At 36.4% G+C, this 15,035-nt stretch overlaps 1 protein-coding gene across 3 annotated transcripts in view; it reads left to right on the top strand.

The window, feature by feature from the left end:
• LOC145260482 (organic cation transporter protein-like) overlaps positions 1-15,035 on the top strand; it is a 127,807-nt gene that overhangs the window by 37,288 nt on the left and 75,484 nt on the right. For all 3 annotated transcript variants that reach the window (XM_080118589.1, XM_080118590.1, XM_080118591.1), the window contains one exon: positions 10,277-10,482. In XM_080118589.1, coding sequence (XP_079974715.1) covers positions 10,277-10,482 — 206 coding nt within the window. The remainder of the gene's footprint in view (positions 1-10,276; positions 10,483-15,035) is intronic.

The following is a 15,035-nucleotide window of genomic DNA, read 5'->3' as shown; positions in this document are numbered from 1 at the left end:
GCTGCTGTAATGCCATTTGGTGAATGGATTCTGAACCATACAGTACTTTCTGGTAGGGCCTCTCGATGCCATACTCGTGGGTAATTGTTACGGCTTTACCTTTATCATGTGCCACAAAAAAAAATTTCTTGTCTTTTTTCTCTTTTACTTTCCCTCTCTGTCCTGCTCCAACCAAGTCTACCGACCTGCTCCACAAACCCCAAAACCTCAACAATCAGGACAAATCTCCAAAAAAGAAACACAAATAAACCTAGAACCCCATCCTCCAACGTAGACCCCTACTACCAGGTCTCCTTCTCCAACAATAGAGGTCTACGTTCCAACCTTCCAGAGGTTGAAACACAATTACAGGAGACGAAACCGGACATAGTCTTTCTAAGTGAAACTGGCATAGGGCCAACCACTTCTCTAGACGAATTCATAATTGAAGGATACTCCAACTTAACATCTAAATCTGACCCCCAAGATCGCCATGGACATGGAATATGTGCCCACATCAAAGATGGCTTTCCATGTGGTAGGGATATCTCCAGAGAAGATCCTAATTTACCTTATATGTGCTTCCGGGTTGCACTAGCTTACACCACTGCATTTATATTTGCCCTCTATCGCCCCCACAGCAGTGGGGTTACTATCTTTAAGAGCATATCTGAGAAAATTGACCATATTCTGTCTGCTCATCCTTCGGCTAACATTCACATTTGCAATGACTTCAATGTCCATAATGTGGAATGGCTGACCCACTCAAATAAAACCGATGACGAGGGGGAGGTTTTGTCATGATTTTGCCATTGCCTATGACCTCACTCAGATTGTTCACGAACCCACCCGTGTGCTCGATACACCCAGTCAATATGCAAGCCTTCTGGACCTTTTCCTCACAACACCCCCAGAGCTGTGTTCATGTTCTGTTCTATCTCCTCTGGGATCCTCTGACCACTCCGTCGTAGCAGTTGATAAAAATGAAATGTTATAAGTCTTCAGACGTACCTCTCCACCGTACTGTATATCGATACTCTATGGCTGACTGGGACAGCTTCCGTACATTCATATCTGACCTACCTCTGCATTCCATGTTTAAAAAGGATGTGTCCTCTATAGTATCAAACCTGACCGAATGGTTAATTGTAAGCATAGATCGATTCATACCATCCAAAAAATTCCAACAAAAACCCAACAGCCAGCCATGGTTATCCCCTGAATGTGCTGCTGCCATCGCGCACAGAAATCACTTTTTCCATAGCTACCAACGTAATAGATGTACTGAGACTAAAGCTGCTTTCAGGACTGCCAGCAACCACTGTAAAAGAGTAATAAAACATGCAAGAGAGCTATATGCTCAGTCTGTTAAATCCAAAGTAGCTGAGCAGTGGCTTGGTTCCCACCAGTTCTGGCAAATAGCAAAAAAGGATCTTGAACAGAAGTGTGCGTTCTATCCCAACTATCATCAATGGACCTGAGGTCATCTCGTCAGGATCAGACAAGGCCAGACTATTTGCCAAGAACTTTGCAGCTAATTCTACCCTATGCGACGAAGGCCATCAACTCCCCATATTTCCTCCTATAACAGACAACACGCTATACAATATACAAATATCTGTGCGTGAGGTCGCCAAGCTAATCAAGAACCTTGATTCCAGTAAAGCAACTGGCCCTGACGGCATTCCAGTTATAGTGCTGAAAAAGCTCCAACCAGAACTTGCCCCCATACTTACAAAACTGTTTAAGCGTTGCCTTAAGGAGAAATGCTTTCCAACACCCTGGAAAACCTCATCAGCATTCCCTGTATTTAAGAATTCAGGTGAAAAGTCATCTCCCTCTCAGTACAGACCAATAAGTCTCCTGTGTGTCATGAGTAAGTTGTTGGAATCCATATTAAATAAAGAAGTAGTCAACCACCTCAACAGGAACAACCTTCTTAGTGACATGCAATATGGTTTCTGCTCTGCAAGATCTATAGCAGATGTGCTAACGGTTATATCACATAGAATTAGTGAATCTCTTGACAAAGGCTTCCTTTCTAGGGCAATTGCTCTTAACATATCGAAGGCCTTCGATAAGGTATGGCATAAGGGTCTACTTCACAAGATTTCCAGCTACGGTATTACTGGAAATGTTTTCTCAATCATTAAATCATTTCTCTCAGATAGGCTCATAAGAGTAGTTGTTGATGGACAAAAATCAGAGGCCCACAGTATTAATGCTGGAGTCCCCCAGGGGTCAATCCTGGGCCCAACTCTCTTCCTGATCTACATCAATGACCTCCCTAAACACATACTTAAATCATTCGTTGACATCTATGCTGATGACATGACCATCTATGGCAACACATCAAAGGGTGTAAATGACAAAGTTCTCTCTAATTCTCTCTCCTCTGATCTTGAGCGCGTGGTACAATGGGGGAAGAGGTGGCTGGTCACTTTTAATGCATCCAAAACCAAGCTTCTATCTTTACATCATCAACGCTCTGATCCCCATCTGGCATCAATTGAAATGGATGACTCTCGTCTTGGGGAGGCTCCATGTTTTGACAAGCTTCTGGGTTCGACCTTTACTCCTGATCTGAAATGGAAGATGTACATCAAATCTGTTGCCAGGGATGCTGGGAAAATGGTGGGATCCTTCTACTGCTCCAGAAGATATCTCACTACTGATGCAATTCTCTATCTGTATAAAAGCCAAGTACGTTCAAGGATGGACTACTGCTGCCACATCTGGACAGGAGCTGCTAAAAACAGCCTATCCTGCCTTGACAAAGTACAAAATAGACTTCGTGGTTTAGTGGGGGATGCCCTTTTCTCTTCCCTGCAACCTCTCTCCCACAGAAGAGACGTTGTGAGCCTGTCTTTGTTTTATCGTTATTTCCATGGCAGGTGCTCGTCTGAGCTCCAATCCCTCGTCCCTCCTCGCCAATCTTTCATGAGAAACACCCGTCTGGCTGAAACTACTGTCAATAATTTTCCCCACTCTTTATCTGTGCCTAAATCCAAACGTAGATTCCATGAGCAAAGCTTCTTTCTTAGAACTGCACGCCTGTGGAACTCTGTGCCGCTTGCCTGTTTCCCACCTGACTACAACTTGGACATCTTCAAGTCCAACATAAACAAACTCCTGACAAACCGCCCCCTTAAGTAAGACACTCTAACTAAACACCCAATACTAATGATTACTACAATACTATCTCATTGATTACTGTACACGCAATAACCCTTATCCCTGAGTGGCCTTCGGGCCTTGATAAGTGGTGAACCCATGTAAAAAAAAAAAAAAAATTTCATTTCTGTTTGATGAAAACCCGTTATGTTTTTTGTTGCAGACCATCTACTAGTTGTGTAAAAATCCCAAGAGCGAAAGGAGTGCTACGACTTTGTACCCTTCTCTTATTGACCCCCCCTCTCCTACCTCGGCCTGAACCCGCTGGACTACTTCGTTTGGTCATGCGTCGAGAACATCACCAACATGACCTCCTACAACACCAAAGCCAGCCTGATAGCAGCCATCCGCTAAGAATTCGTCGAATTCTCGCCGGTGCTTGTGGAGAAGGCATGCTCCTAGTTCCGGACCCGTATTGAGGCGGTGATTGAGGCTGAAGGCGGCTGCATTGAGTAGATGTCAGCTCTACTACATAATCAAGTTACCCGAATTGATTTTTTAAAATAAGATATTTAAAATAAAGCTGTTGTGTTGTTTGCTTTAGGGCGACAATTTTATCGTTCCACCCTGCACTTTTGTCAAGCTATCAAGTCACAGATCAATTATGTAGGTGGAAGAGGGGGGGGGTATCAGTCACGTTTTCACTCAAATAAAACTATAATGGGGAAAATCTATTAAACATACAAGTGCCCGGTTGGTCACGGCCATTACAACTACGCTATTTATTCTACTTCGTTTCTATCCAAATATTCAAAAACTGTGATATATCTGTTAAAACATTCTTCTTGTAACAGTAAAAATGTTGTCTCTTTACTTTTATATTATTATTATTATTATTATTATTATTATTAGAAGTAGTAGTAGTAACAGTAGTATCATAACCATCATTATTATTATCATTTGTATTATTACTATTAGTAGTAGTAGTATCATTATCATTATTATTGTCATTAACATTGTTGTTATTATTATTATTATTATTATTATTATTATTATTATTATTATCTCACACAGGCCATCATCAGATTACTCACTGGCAACAACTGGTGGTATTCCCTAGAGTCTGGGTGACAAGAAGTCTCCCCAGATTTCCAGTATTCTCCACCTCTTTCGAAAACCTTTGCAAATTTATTTGTGTTATTGCAACAGCTGCCTACCGTTGACCTCTGTGCTGGCAATGACCATTGGTATTTGGATTTTAGGATGGCAATGTAGAGGTATGGTGGGACAAAAGTGTCATAACGATTAAGCAATTGGAACATAATCGTCCGGATTTGGTCGTCATTGACAAGGTCTCAAAAAAGTGGCAAACTTTAGTCTTCTCAGTATTATGGGACAAGAACATGAAAGAGAAGGAAAACGAAAAGTGGGGCAATTATGCTCCATTGGCCTTGGAGATAAGGAGTATACACGGAGTTAAAGCACAAATAATCCCGATCATAGTTGATACGCTAGGTGTAGTATCAACTCGTCTAGGGGGACATTTGAAAATAAAATACGAATCCCCGATGTTTTAGGCGGCCTTCAGACCTTTACTATTGTAGGTACCACCAACATCCTTAGGGAAACCCTTGATTTTTGAAGTTCCTGGTTTGGAACCGGGGTTGAGGGAAAGTCCTCTGAGAATGAATCCTATCTCTTTTCAGGAAGACGTTAGTAAACAAAACCAGAATAATAGCTGTTAAACTGTTTTTGATTCCTAATGGAGTATGCCACGAATGATTTCAACGATCATTTTTATAACCACAAGTTATAATAACCAACCAATCAGAAGCTTCCAAAGTTACCATAAAAATTGTCGAATTTTGGATTCAATCAGTTTGCCGTCGTCTCTATCATGAACCTGCATTTGATTCTTCGCCGCCATCTTTGTTACTAAGAATTACTTAACACTCAAGATCGGAACTGCACTGATTCTTCACCGCCATCTTTGTTCAACATAATGTCTTAACACTTAATAATAATAATAATAATAATAATAATAATATTATTATTATTATTATTATTATTATTATTATTATTATTATTATTATTATTATTATTGGCTCACATGGAGCTTTCACACAAGTCAACAAACGATCTAATTGGAAACCTGTGGTGTTCTCTGGAAGCTGAGTGACAACAAGTCTCCCCAGAAGTCCAGCTGTCTCCACCTCCTTCGATAGCATTTGCAAATGAATTTGCATCATCGCAACAGCCGCTTACCATTGATTTCTAGCAGGTAGTGGCCATTGGTTTATACTGGAATTTGAGTGGCACTAAGCCTCCCCAAGGTCCCAGTTCTTTTTGCGCTTGTCCAGCCAAGTCTGGTTAGCGCTCGCTCCTCGGTCTCTCAGTCCCTATTGACCCTTCTCTGCCCTCTGGTATCACTTTTTTTTTGGGGGGGGAACGGTAATGAAACAATGGGGGATGCATGATGGTGATGTAGAACTTGTAGATATGCAGCTTCGGTGTTCTTCATTCCCTGTAACGCTTATTCGTTATATTGTCTTCTTGTATTATTCTCCGCATTCTAGGGTTTTCCTTAATATTTCAGTTGTTTGCATTATCGTTAGTCGTTGTACTTTTGCAGTTATTCCTCTGATTCCAATTTCTGCCATTCTTTTTTCAAAGTTTTTCGGAATTGTTCCTAGTGCTCCTACTATTATTGGTACTATTTTGATTTTCTTCATCATCCAAATCCCTTTTAACTCTCTGGCTAGCTCTGTGTATTTGCTTCGTTTCTTCTTTTCTTTCATACTCAACCTGTGGTCAGCTGGGACAGCAAAGTCTACGATTTGACAGGATTTTTCTTTCTTGTTAATTATTACGACATCTGGTCTTCTTGCTTGGATGGGTTTGTCCGTCTGTATGCCCATGTCTCATAGAATTTTGTGGTTCTCGTTTTCGAGTGCTGTTGCAGGTTTATGCTTGTGCCTTTTGTCTGTACGCTCAAAATGCAGTCGTTTACACAATTCCCAGTGCACCGCCCTCCTCACTTGGTCATGCCTGTTTTTGTATTCCTTTTAGGCCAGTTTGCTGCATTCACTTACAATATGGTTTATCGTTTCGTCTCTTTGTCCACATAGTCTGCATTTGCTGTTTTCTTGTGTTTTATCGATCCTTGCTTTGATATGGTTGGTTCTTATCGAGTTATCTTGTGCTGCAGTTATTAGAGATTCAGTTTCTCGGTTTATATGTCCTTTTCGCATCCATGTCCAGGTGTTTTCGTTATTCTCATCTTTTGTCGTTCTTATGAATCTTCCGTGGAGTTGTTTCTCTTCCCATTTCTCTTTTCTCGTTTTGTCATTTGTCTCTGTTTTCTGTTTTGTTGGGGTTTTTTTCAGTGTCTCTCGCTGCCATAATTATCATTTCAGTGTTTTGTATTATGTATTTTTTGTGTGTTTTGCATTATGTATTTTTCTAGTTCTTTTTTTTGTGTGCCCTTCACACAGTCTTCTATACAGATCAGTTCTCGCCCGCCATCTTTCTTTTTCACGTAGAGTCTGTCAATATCGTCCTTTGGGTGTAGTGCATTATGCATGGTCACGAGTTTCCTGGTTTTCTGGTTGAGTTGTCTCAGTTCTTCTTTTGTCCACCCTATAAACAGTCCAGAGTATCTTACTAGTGATACTGCCCATGTATTTATACCTTTTATTAGGTTTCTGCTATATAATTTCGTTTCCAGGAGTTTTCTTGTTCTCCTGAGGTATTCCTTTCTAATTTTCTCTTTCATTTCTGTTGCTCTGATGGTGTCCATTTCCACAATTCCCAAGTATCTATAGTCGTCTTGTTCCCCTAGTGCCCTCATTTCTGTTTCGTTGGGTAGTTCCATGCCTTCTGTCGTTTCCAGTTTTCCCTTTCTTATAACTAGTTGTGCGCACTTTTCCATTCAAAATTCCATTTGGATATCTTGGCTGAAGATCCTGGTAGTGTTAATTAGTATCTCTAGCTCCTTGCAAAAAGTTTCAAATCGTCCATGTACATCAGGTGGTTCATTTTTTTCTCTGTATTGGAGAACTTGTATCCGGCTTGGCACTTTCTCAGAATTATTATTATTATTATTATTATTATTATTATTATTATTATTATTATTATTATTATTATTCAACAGGAAGTTTTATACGAGTTATCATCAGTGATTGTTCACTAATAATAAACTATGGTGTTCCATGGAGTTTGACGACAAGCATATCTAGATTTCTAGTAATTTACAATAACCATTGCAAGTTATTTTACATTATTGTAACAACTGTTTACCATTGATTTATCGCTTGCAACATGCATGGGTCTTCCCCGGAATTTTAACGACAACTTTTTGCACTCTTCCAGTGGAGCCCTGCTTAGTACTCTCTTCTTTTTTTCCATCCTCCTTCGCCATTCACAACTATTTTGTATGATATCAGCTAAATCTGGTGTCATCATATTGAATGTTGTCGTGTCGTTGTCGTCGTCAACAGCGCAAAAAAATTAATCACTCTTTCTCTAAATGTTCACAGAGACATTAATAAATATTAGCGAGTGGTTGATTTAACACAGACTGAGAGCGGCGACAGAAAAACATTGATAGCTTAAATGGGAGATGGTTAACTTGCTCTTTTTATTCCAAATTACACCGAATTAGAACAATTCAAACATTTTTTTAAACGCTGCTCAATTCTAGTACTAATGTGTACTTTAGCATGTGTTTTGTGTGATGAAATTATATGGGGAAATTCGTGTGGAAACAAACGTTGATTGACTCATATAATGACAGAAGATTGTGTCGATTGCTCGCGTTCAATGAACCGATTCTTTTCAATGTGTAATAGTTTAATATTATTATTCTAAAATAATAATAAAATAATCAAACCTCTTCTCTTACCAGTCCACATACGACATAATCCATATGCGGCATACTCACGTTAGCACACCGGTTCTCATTAGATCAACGAATTAAGCAACGCTGAGTCATGTCAGTACCAGATAACATTTGGGACTAGGCTGCATGTAGGAGGACGTCGACATTTCCCTGCAATAACTGCAAAAAACTAACGCGTCATCTCCCCTGACCGGGATGTAGGAGGCGACTTTGGGGGCTGCGTGTGAGCTTGATGTTCCTTAGAAACTTCGGCTTTGGGGTAAGCTGGTTCAGCTTTCCTACTGGTCCATTTGGTAAAGTGGTTAGCGTATTTGCTAACGGGCAGGGAATTAAAAAAAATTCCATCATTGGGATTTAAAAAGTATTTTGTCCCTTTTATTCTAAGAACTTTATAAAGCTTTGATGAAGTTCTGCGAATAAAAAGGGCGAAATATTATTCAACCAAGGATGTTATTTTATTTATATTATTTATTTTATTTTATTTATTTATTTATTCAATTTTATTTTATTTATATATTTATTTATTTTATTTTACTTATATTATTTATTTATTTTATTTATTTATTTATTTTATTTTATTTATATATTTATTTATTTTATTTTATTTATATTATTTATTTATTTTATTTATTTATTTATTTTATTTTATTTATATATTTATTTATTTTATTTTATTTATATTATTTATTTATTTTATTTCATTTATTTATTTATTTATTTTATTTTATTTATATTATTTATTTATTTTATTTATTTATTTATATATTTAATTTTATATATTTATTTATTTGGTCTTTTGTACTTTTCAATTCATTTGCTTCTCTCTATATAATTGGTCTAAGCAGGATTAATATTGCTTAACAGTAATAATAATAATGAAGTACTTAATAGTACTTCAGCAATGTGTACTTTTATTGCAATTACAAACACCGGTGAGGTGACATCTTGCAAATTAACAAACCAGTGGGTCGTATCAGCATCGTTGTATTTTTTCAATTTCAGCTACTCTATTTTAAATCTGAAACAGGTGACTTCGTAGCTGGGTTCGAATCTCCCAACCAGTAGGAAATGTCACTTTCTGCATTGATGATTGCGAAAGTATAGAAACACTAGGGTCTGTATGTATAAAAATAATTATATATATATATATATATATATATATATATATATATATATATATATATATAGCGAGAGAGAGAGAGAGAGAGAGAGAGAGAGAGAGAAATAAGAACAGAAAAAATTGATGATGAAAATGCACTTATAATTCCATGTTTGAATTTTTGTTGGATCAATAATATTTATAATTTTCATAGTCAATTTTTCTTTTTTCTTTAATTGCGCTATCAAGTATAGTGGGCTTTTTTTGTTGTATTTATTTGCTTTCCCACCAAAGCAAATTAGGCACAAGGCCGTTTTTAATGTGGGGTAAAAACCAGCTCCCCTAAATGTAGGGTAAAAAGGGGGCACTCTGGTTGTGCCCAAAAATAATAATTGTCCCAGTATAGTGGGTTTCCCCTTCATTGACTGGTACAAATTATCTTAAGTCCAGCATCTGCAGAACATATACTACACTTTGATCCGAAGGCCAAGAAAACAGAAAAAAGGCAAGGTATTTATTTGCTCCCCCACCGAGCAAATTAGGCACAAGGCCGATTTTTAATGTGAGGAGTGAATGGGGAAATGGGGACCAACTCCCCGGGGAGTAGGGGAGCTGGATACTGACAATTGGTATGAAGGGTTGCCCCTACATTGACCAAGGTCTTATAATGTTCTTTGCTTGCAGTATCTGCCGGAACAGATACTACGAAGGCCAAGAAGTATTTATTTGCTTCCCCACTGAGCAAATTAGGCACAAGGCCGTTTTTTAATGTGGAGAGAGAGGGAGGGGGGAGGGAAAAGGGGACCAGCTCCCGATGAGTGGGAAATGGGAGCTGGATAGTGACAATTGGTATGAAGGGTTGCCCCTACATTAACCAAGGTCTTATATGTGGGGTCGCCCCCACATATGGTCTTTGCTTGCAGTATCTGCCGGAACAGATACTACACTTTGATCCCGGCCCGAAGGCCAAGAACAACAGAAAAAAGGCAAGCCTGTTTTCTGGGCTTTTTTTTTTATTATCTTGATAGTTTCTAATTTTAAAATCACATTTCTCTTTATTACAGTTCTGAATTTTTGAGATGAGGGTTGCTTGTTTATATTACTTGCTTTTATTCTTGTGTTTATTTTAGAATAGTGAGTTTTCTTTTGTATATTTTTTCTTATTATTTGTTTCTCTCTTCTAGGTCCGCATGTAGATTTCAAATGTAAAAACTTGACCGATGTCCAGCTGGAGAATTTTACGACGTACACTAGCATCGGCCATGTGACATACGAAACCTGTAACATCAAAGTTTATAACGAGGCTGAGAACGCATCGTTGATCGACTCGCTTAACTGTATTAACGGTTACGAATACACACCTTCCAAGGAGAGGTCTATCATTTCTCAGGTAACAGAACCCTTTGTTATCTACACATTGATAGCGGGAGAGGACTATGCAGGTTCGAATTATGATGTTTCGATGTCAACAGGCCACTGGAAATTTAAGCCAGATTTCAGGCGAGCTTATATGCGCGGTTTGTTTATATATATATATATATATATATATATATATATATATATATATATATATATATATATATATATATATATATATATATATACTAGCAATCGGTGCCCGGCGTTGCCCAGGTGTTTTGAAGTGTATGCTGAGAAAAAAAAACGGTCAATTTTTTTAAACTTTGACCCCTATTATGACCTCTTAACATTTATTGTTTAGGGATCAAGTAAAGTTAATAAGTTAGATCCATGTCCAAGGAATCTATATCTAAAATATCACGTGTTTAGACCCAAAATTGTAGGAGGAGTTTGGTAGAGTTCTCAAAGGTCAAATCGATGAATATTGACCAGTTTATCGCCAAATTTCTGTCGTAAACCTATCACATCGATTTTCCCAAATCTCAGTACCCTGTATATCAAATTTCGAATCTGTAGGCTTAAAATTGACAGAGTTTTAGCGTAGGGAAATGCACACAGACGCACAGACACACACAGACACTATCACTTATATATATATATATATATATATATATATATATATATATATATATATATATATATATATATAAACATAAACATCATATATATAAGGATAATAGTACGCCATATATATAACAAAAGACCATTATTTACTGAAGTGAAAGGAAAACCCGGGGGAACTTTACCCAAAAATAAATCTATATTTTTTTGTGTGTATTGATAGTCTTATCAACACCCCTTTTTTCTATTTATTTAAAAAGAAAATACAACTTTGTTATTTATGAGTCGTGGAATTGCATTCATCTACAAAAGATCTAGCTAATGTGGATATTTTTATCGTTTGTAATTAATTCCCTATTAGTGTTTTTTTTTCGGTTCTCTTATACGATGATCATCTTTATTTAACTACTACGTGTAATTATATTCATACAGATATTCTATATGATTTATATTTGCGTAATATTTGCGTAGAAACGAAGAAAATCCAATTTACTGTGTATTTATCGTGTTGCCATAACAATGTGACGTAGCCAAGGACGGTAGTGGACGTGAGTGTGTGTGCGTGTGTGCGCGTGTTTTCGTGCTGTGTTCATATTATGCATATTGTTCGTATCTTATCAACTTCTTCGAATCTATGTGTACAGTAATACAAACCCGTTTTTCGAGCTGAATAAATATGTTACATTGAATAAAAACACGAAAAATATATCCAGTTTGGTAGAAAAGTAACTTATCTTGCTTTGATAACATTTATTTGTTATATATTTGTTTTTTGACAACTTTTTCGAATCTATGTGTACAGTAATACAAACCTGAAATCAAAAGACCACGAGTGAACGCGCCTTTTATATAAAAATAAGTATTTTTAAATTTTATCTTTCTAGCTTTTAAAAAAAAGTTTTAAAATTTTATCAGCCGGCATAATTTATTTTTAAATATTGAAACATTTCAGGAAAATTAATTTTTGCTAGATTTTCAAAACATTGTTTTCGTGTTGTGTGTACGTGTCTGCAGCTAGAATGGCGGCAATGATGTCGTAGGTTGGATCGTCAGATTGTGTAAGTTTCGTATTTTTTTAATTTGTAAATAACAAGTGATGAAAAAATTAAACCCTTCCAAGATGGACCATAAATAAAGCCATAATATTTTATGGTAAAGGTAAGAGCGTAGGAACCATAGTTTTTTAGGAGATGTGATTATTGGATTAACCAATCAGAACTCGTCTGTGGCACACACATCTCTGTTTTTATAGATATACTAGCAATCGGTGCCCGGCGTTGCCCAGGTGTTTTGAAGTGTATGCTGAGAAAAAAAAACGGTCAATTTTTTTAAACTTTGACCCCTATTATGACCTCTTAACATTTATTGTTTAGGGATCAAGTAAAGTTAATAAGTTAGATCCATGTCCAAGGAATCTATATATAAAATATCACGTGTTCAGACCTTAAATTGTAGGAGGAGTTTGGTAGAGTTCTCAAAGGTCTAATTGTTGAATATTGACCACTTAATCGCCAAATTTCTGTCGAAAACCTATCACATCGATTTTCCCAAATCTCAGTACCCTGTATATCAAATTTCGAATCTGTAGGCTTAAAATTGACAGTTTTAGCGTAGGGAAATGCACACAGACGCACAGACACACACAGACACTATCACTTATACATATATATAAACATAAACATCATATATATAAGGATAATAGTACGCCATATATATAACAAAAGACCATTATTTACTCAAGTGAAAGGAAAACCCGGGGGAACTTTACCCAAAAATAGATCTATATTTTTTTTTTGTGTAATGATAGTCTTATAAGCGAGTAATTAATAATTCAGCCATCTTGATTCTTAACCAAACAGAAAGTTCAAGTAGGGGGAGTTCCCTTTTTTTTTTGATAGCGAGGCCAAATTTTGCGAATTTGGCCTTATTTTTAAAGCAGTTTGGCCTTCAAAATTTCTGTTTGGCCTTTTTCTTCACCGATTAAATCTGGAGACGCAACGGGAATTTTCGGCAAAAAAATGTTGTTACTATGCACATCTATGTAATGAAATACAATTTGTGGCAAAATTTCAGGAAAAACTAATGGATGGTTATCTCGCAATAGTCCGGACAATTCGCTAAATTATCTCGTCAAAACCTTAAATCTCGAATTTTTGTGCATTTTTTTTGGGGGGGGGGCTAATTTGGCATAATAGTGTCCATTTAATAGTATTATCTTGAAAAAATAAAAAATTAAGGAAAATTACCAAAAAAAAAACAAACAAGAACAACAAAAGTTTGCCGTATTTTTAAAAGTTTCATTGCGTTGTTTTTATTTGCTTTTTTTATTTCATCGGTGAAGAAAATGGCCAAACAGAAATTTTGAAGGCCAAACTGCTTTAAAAAAAGGCCAAATTCGCGAAATTTGGCCTCACTATAAAAAAAAAAGGGAAATCCCCCTATTTGAACTTTCTGTTTAATTTCGCTTGTAGCGTTGATTTTTTTTCTTTTTTCTTTTGATGAAATTACGTGATTTTTTCTGTAGGAAAACTTTATCCCATGACGAGTACGTACAATATATATATTTTTTTAAATATTTCCATTTTTTAATGTCAATGGAAAACTGCACAAGTACCCAAACCCGAAATGTAAAGACCACGAGTGGACGCGCGTTTTTTTTTTTTTTAGTTTAGTTTCATAATGGCGGCCGTGATGTCGGAGGTTCGATTGTTAGATTGTAAGTTAGTTTCGTATTTTTGTAATTTGTAAATCGCAAGTTAGGAAAAAATTAAACCCTTCCAAGATGGACAATAAATAAAGCCATAATATTTTATGGTAAAGTTAAGAGCCTACGAACCATAGTTTTGTAGGAGATGTGATTATTGGATTAACCAATCAGAAATCGTCTGTGGCACACACATCTCTGTTTTTATAGATATATAGATAGAAGATAGATATAGAAGATATAGAAGAAAGATATAGATAGATAGATATAGATAGATAGATAGATAGATAGATATAGATATAGATAGATAGATAGATAGATAGATATAGATATAGATAGATAGAAGATAGATATATTAGAAATTAAGAGGAGATTATAGATAGATATATAAATACCCGTTCACATACACCTCTCACGATAAAGCTAGAACCCAGAACTATCTTAGTTATATATGACGCGTTGCTTGTCACATCGTAGAATGTAGAACTGGATAAAAATATAAGAATTAAAAATCGAGGCATAGCCAATAGATTGCGCCGTGGCCCATATGGTTAGGGCGTCAGTATTGCACACTTTATGAGTGCGACGACCTGGGTTCGCGCCTATGTCGGAACACGTCACTGATGAGATGCAGTACATCGAAACCCACTTTGGGTCTGGCGTTGTCCGTTGTCGATGCAATTGCTCGATTCTATTTAGTTCTAGTTTATCGTGAGAGGTGTATGTGAACGGGTATTTATATATATATATATATATAATGAGTCTTTTTTTTTTTAAGAAATCCAGCAGAGTGCTCAATTATAAGGAAAATCCTAAAATAAGAACGTATTTATATTTTGTTTACAGAAAGTTTTTAGATGGGATAAGCCATTGGTGCCGTCGGTTTCAAACCCGATAATTAGGACCGTTTTAGATACTCATATGAAGCTCTCCTCAGGCAATACTCATCTATTTTATAACCGGAAGTGGAAATATATATACATCACGAGTTCACGTTTAACTCTCGTTTTCCGAACCTCCCCTTTTATTTATCGGATGATGATGCTTTTATTAACTTTAAAATTAGACTATATTAAATTTAAAATCTAATTTCAATTAAATTTTTTTATGTTAAGTGTCTTCAATATTGAAACCAAATTAATTTAAAAATTAAAATTTTTTTCCTAATTATCGGGTTTGAAACCGACGGTACCAATGACCTGTCCGATCTAAAAACTTTCTGTAACCAATATATATATATATATATATATATATATATA

Source organism: Euprymna scolopes, chromosome 36, assembly GCF_053919585.1.
Source record: "Euprymna scolopes isolate OS-2025 chromosome 36, ASM5391958v1, whole genome shotgun sequence".
NCBI classification, from domain to species: domain Eukaryota; kingdom Metazoa; phylum Mollusca; class Cephalopoda; order Sepiida; family Sepiolidae; genus Euprymna; species Euprymna scolopes.
Note: the sequence above shows the minus strand (reverse complement) of the source record. Positions and strands in the feature narration are given on the sequence as shown.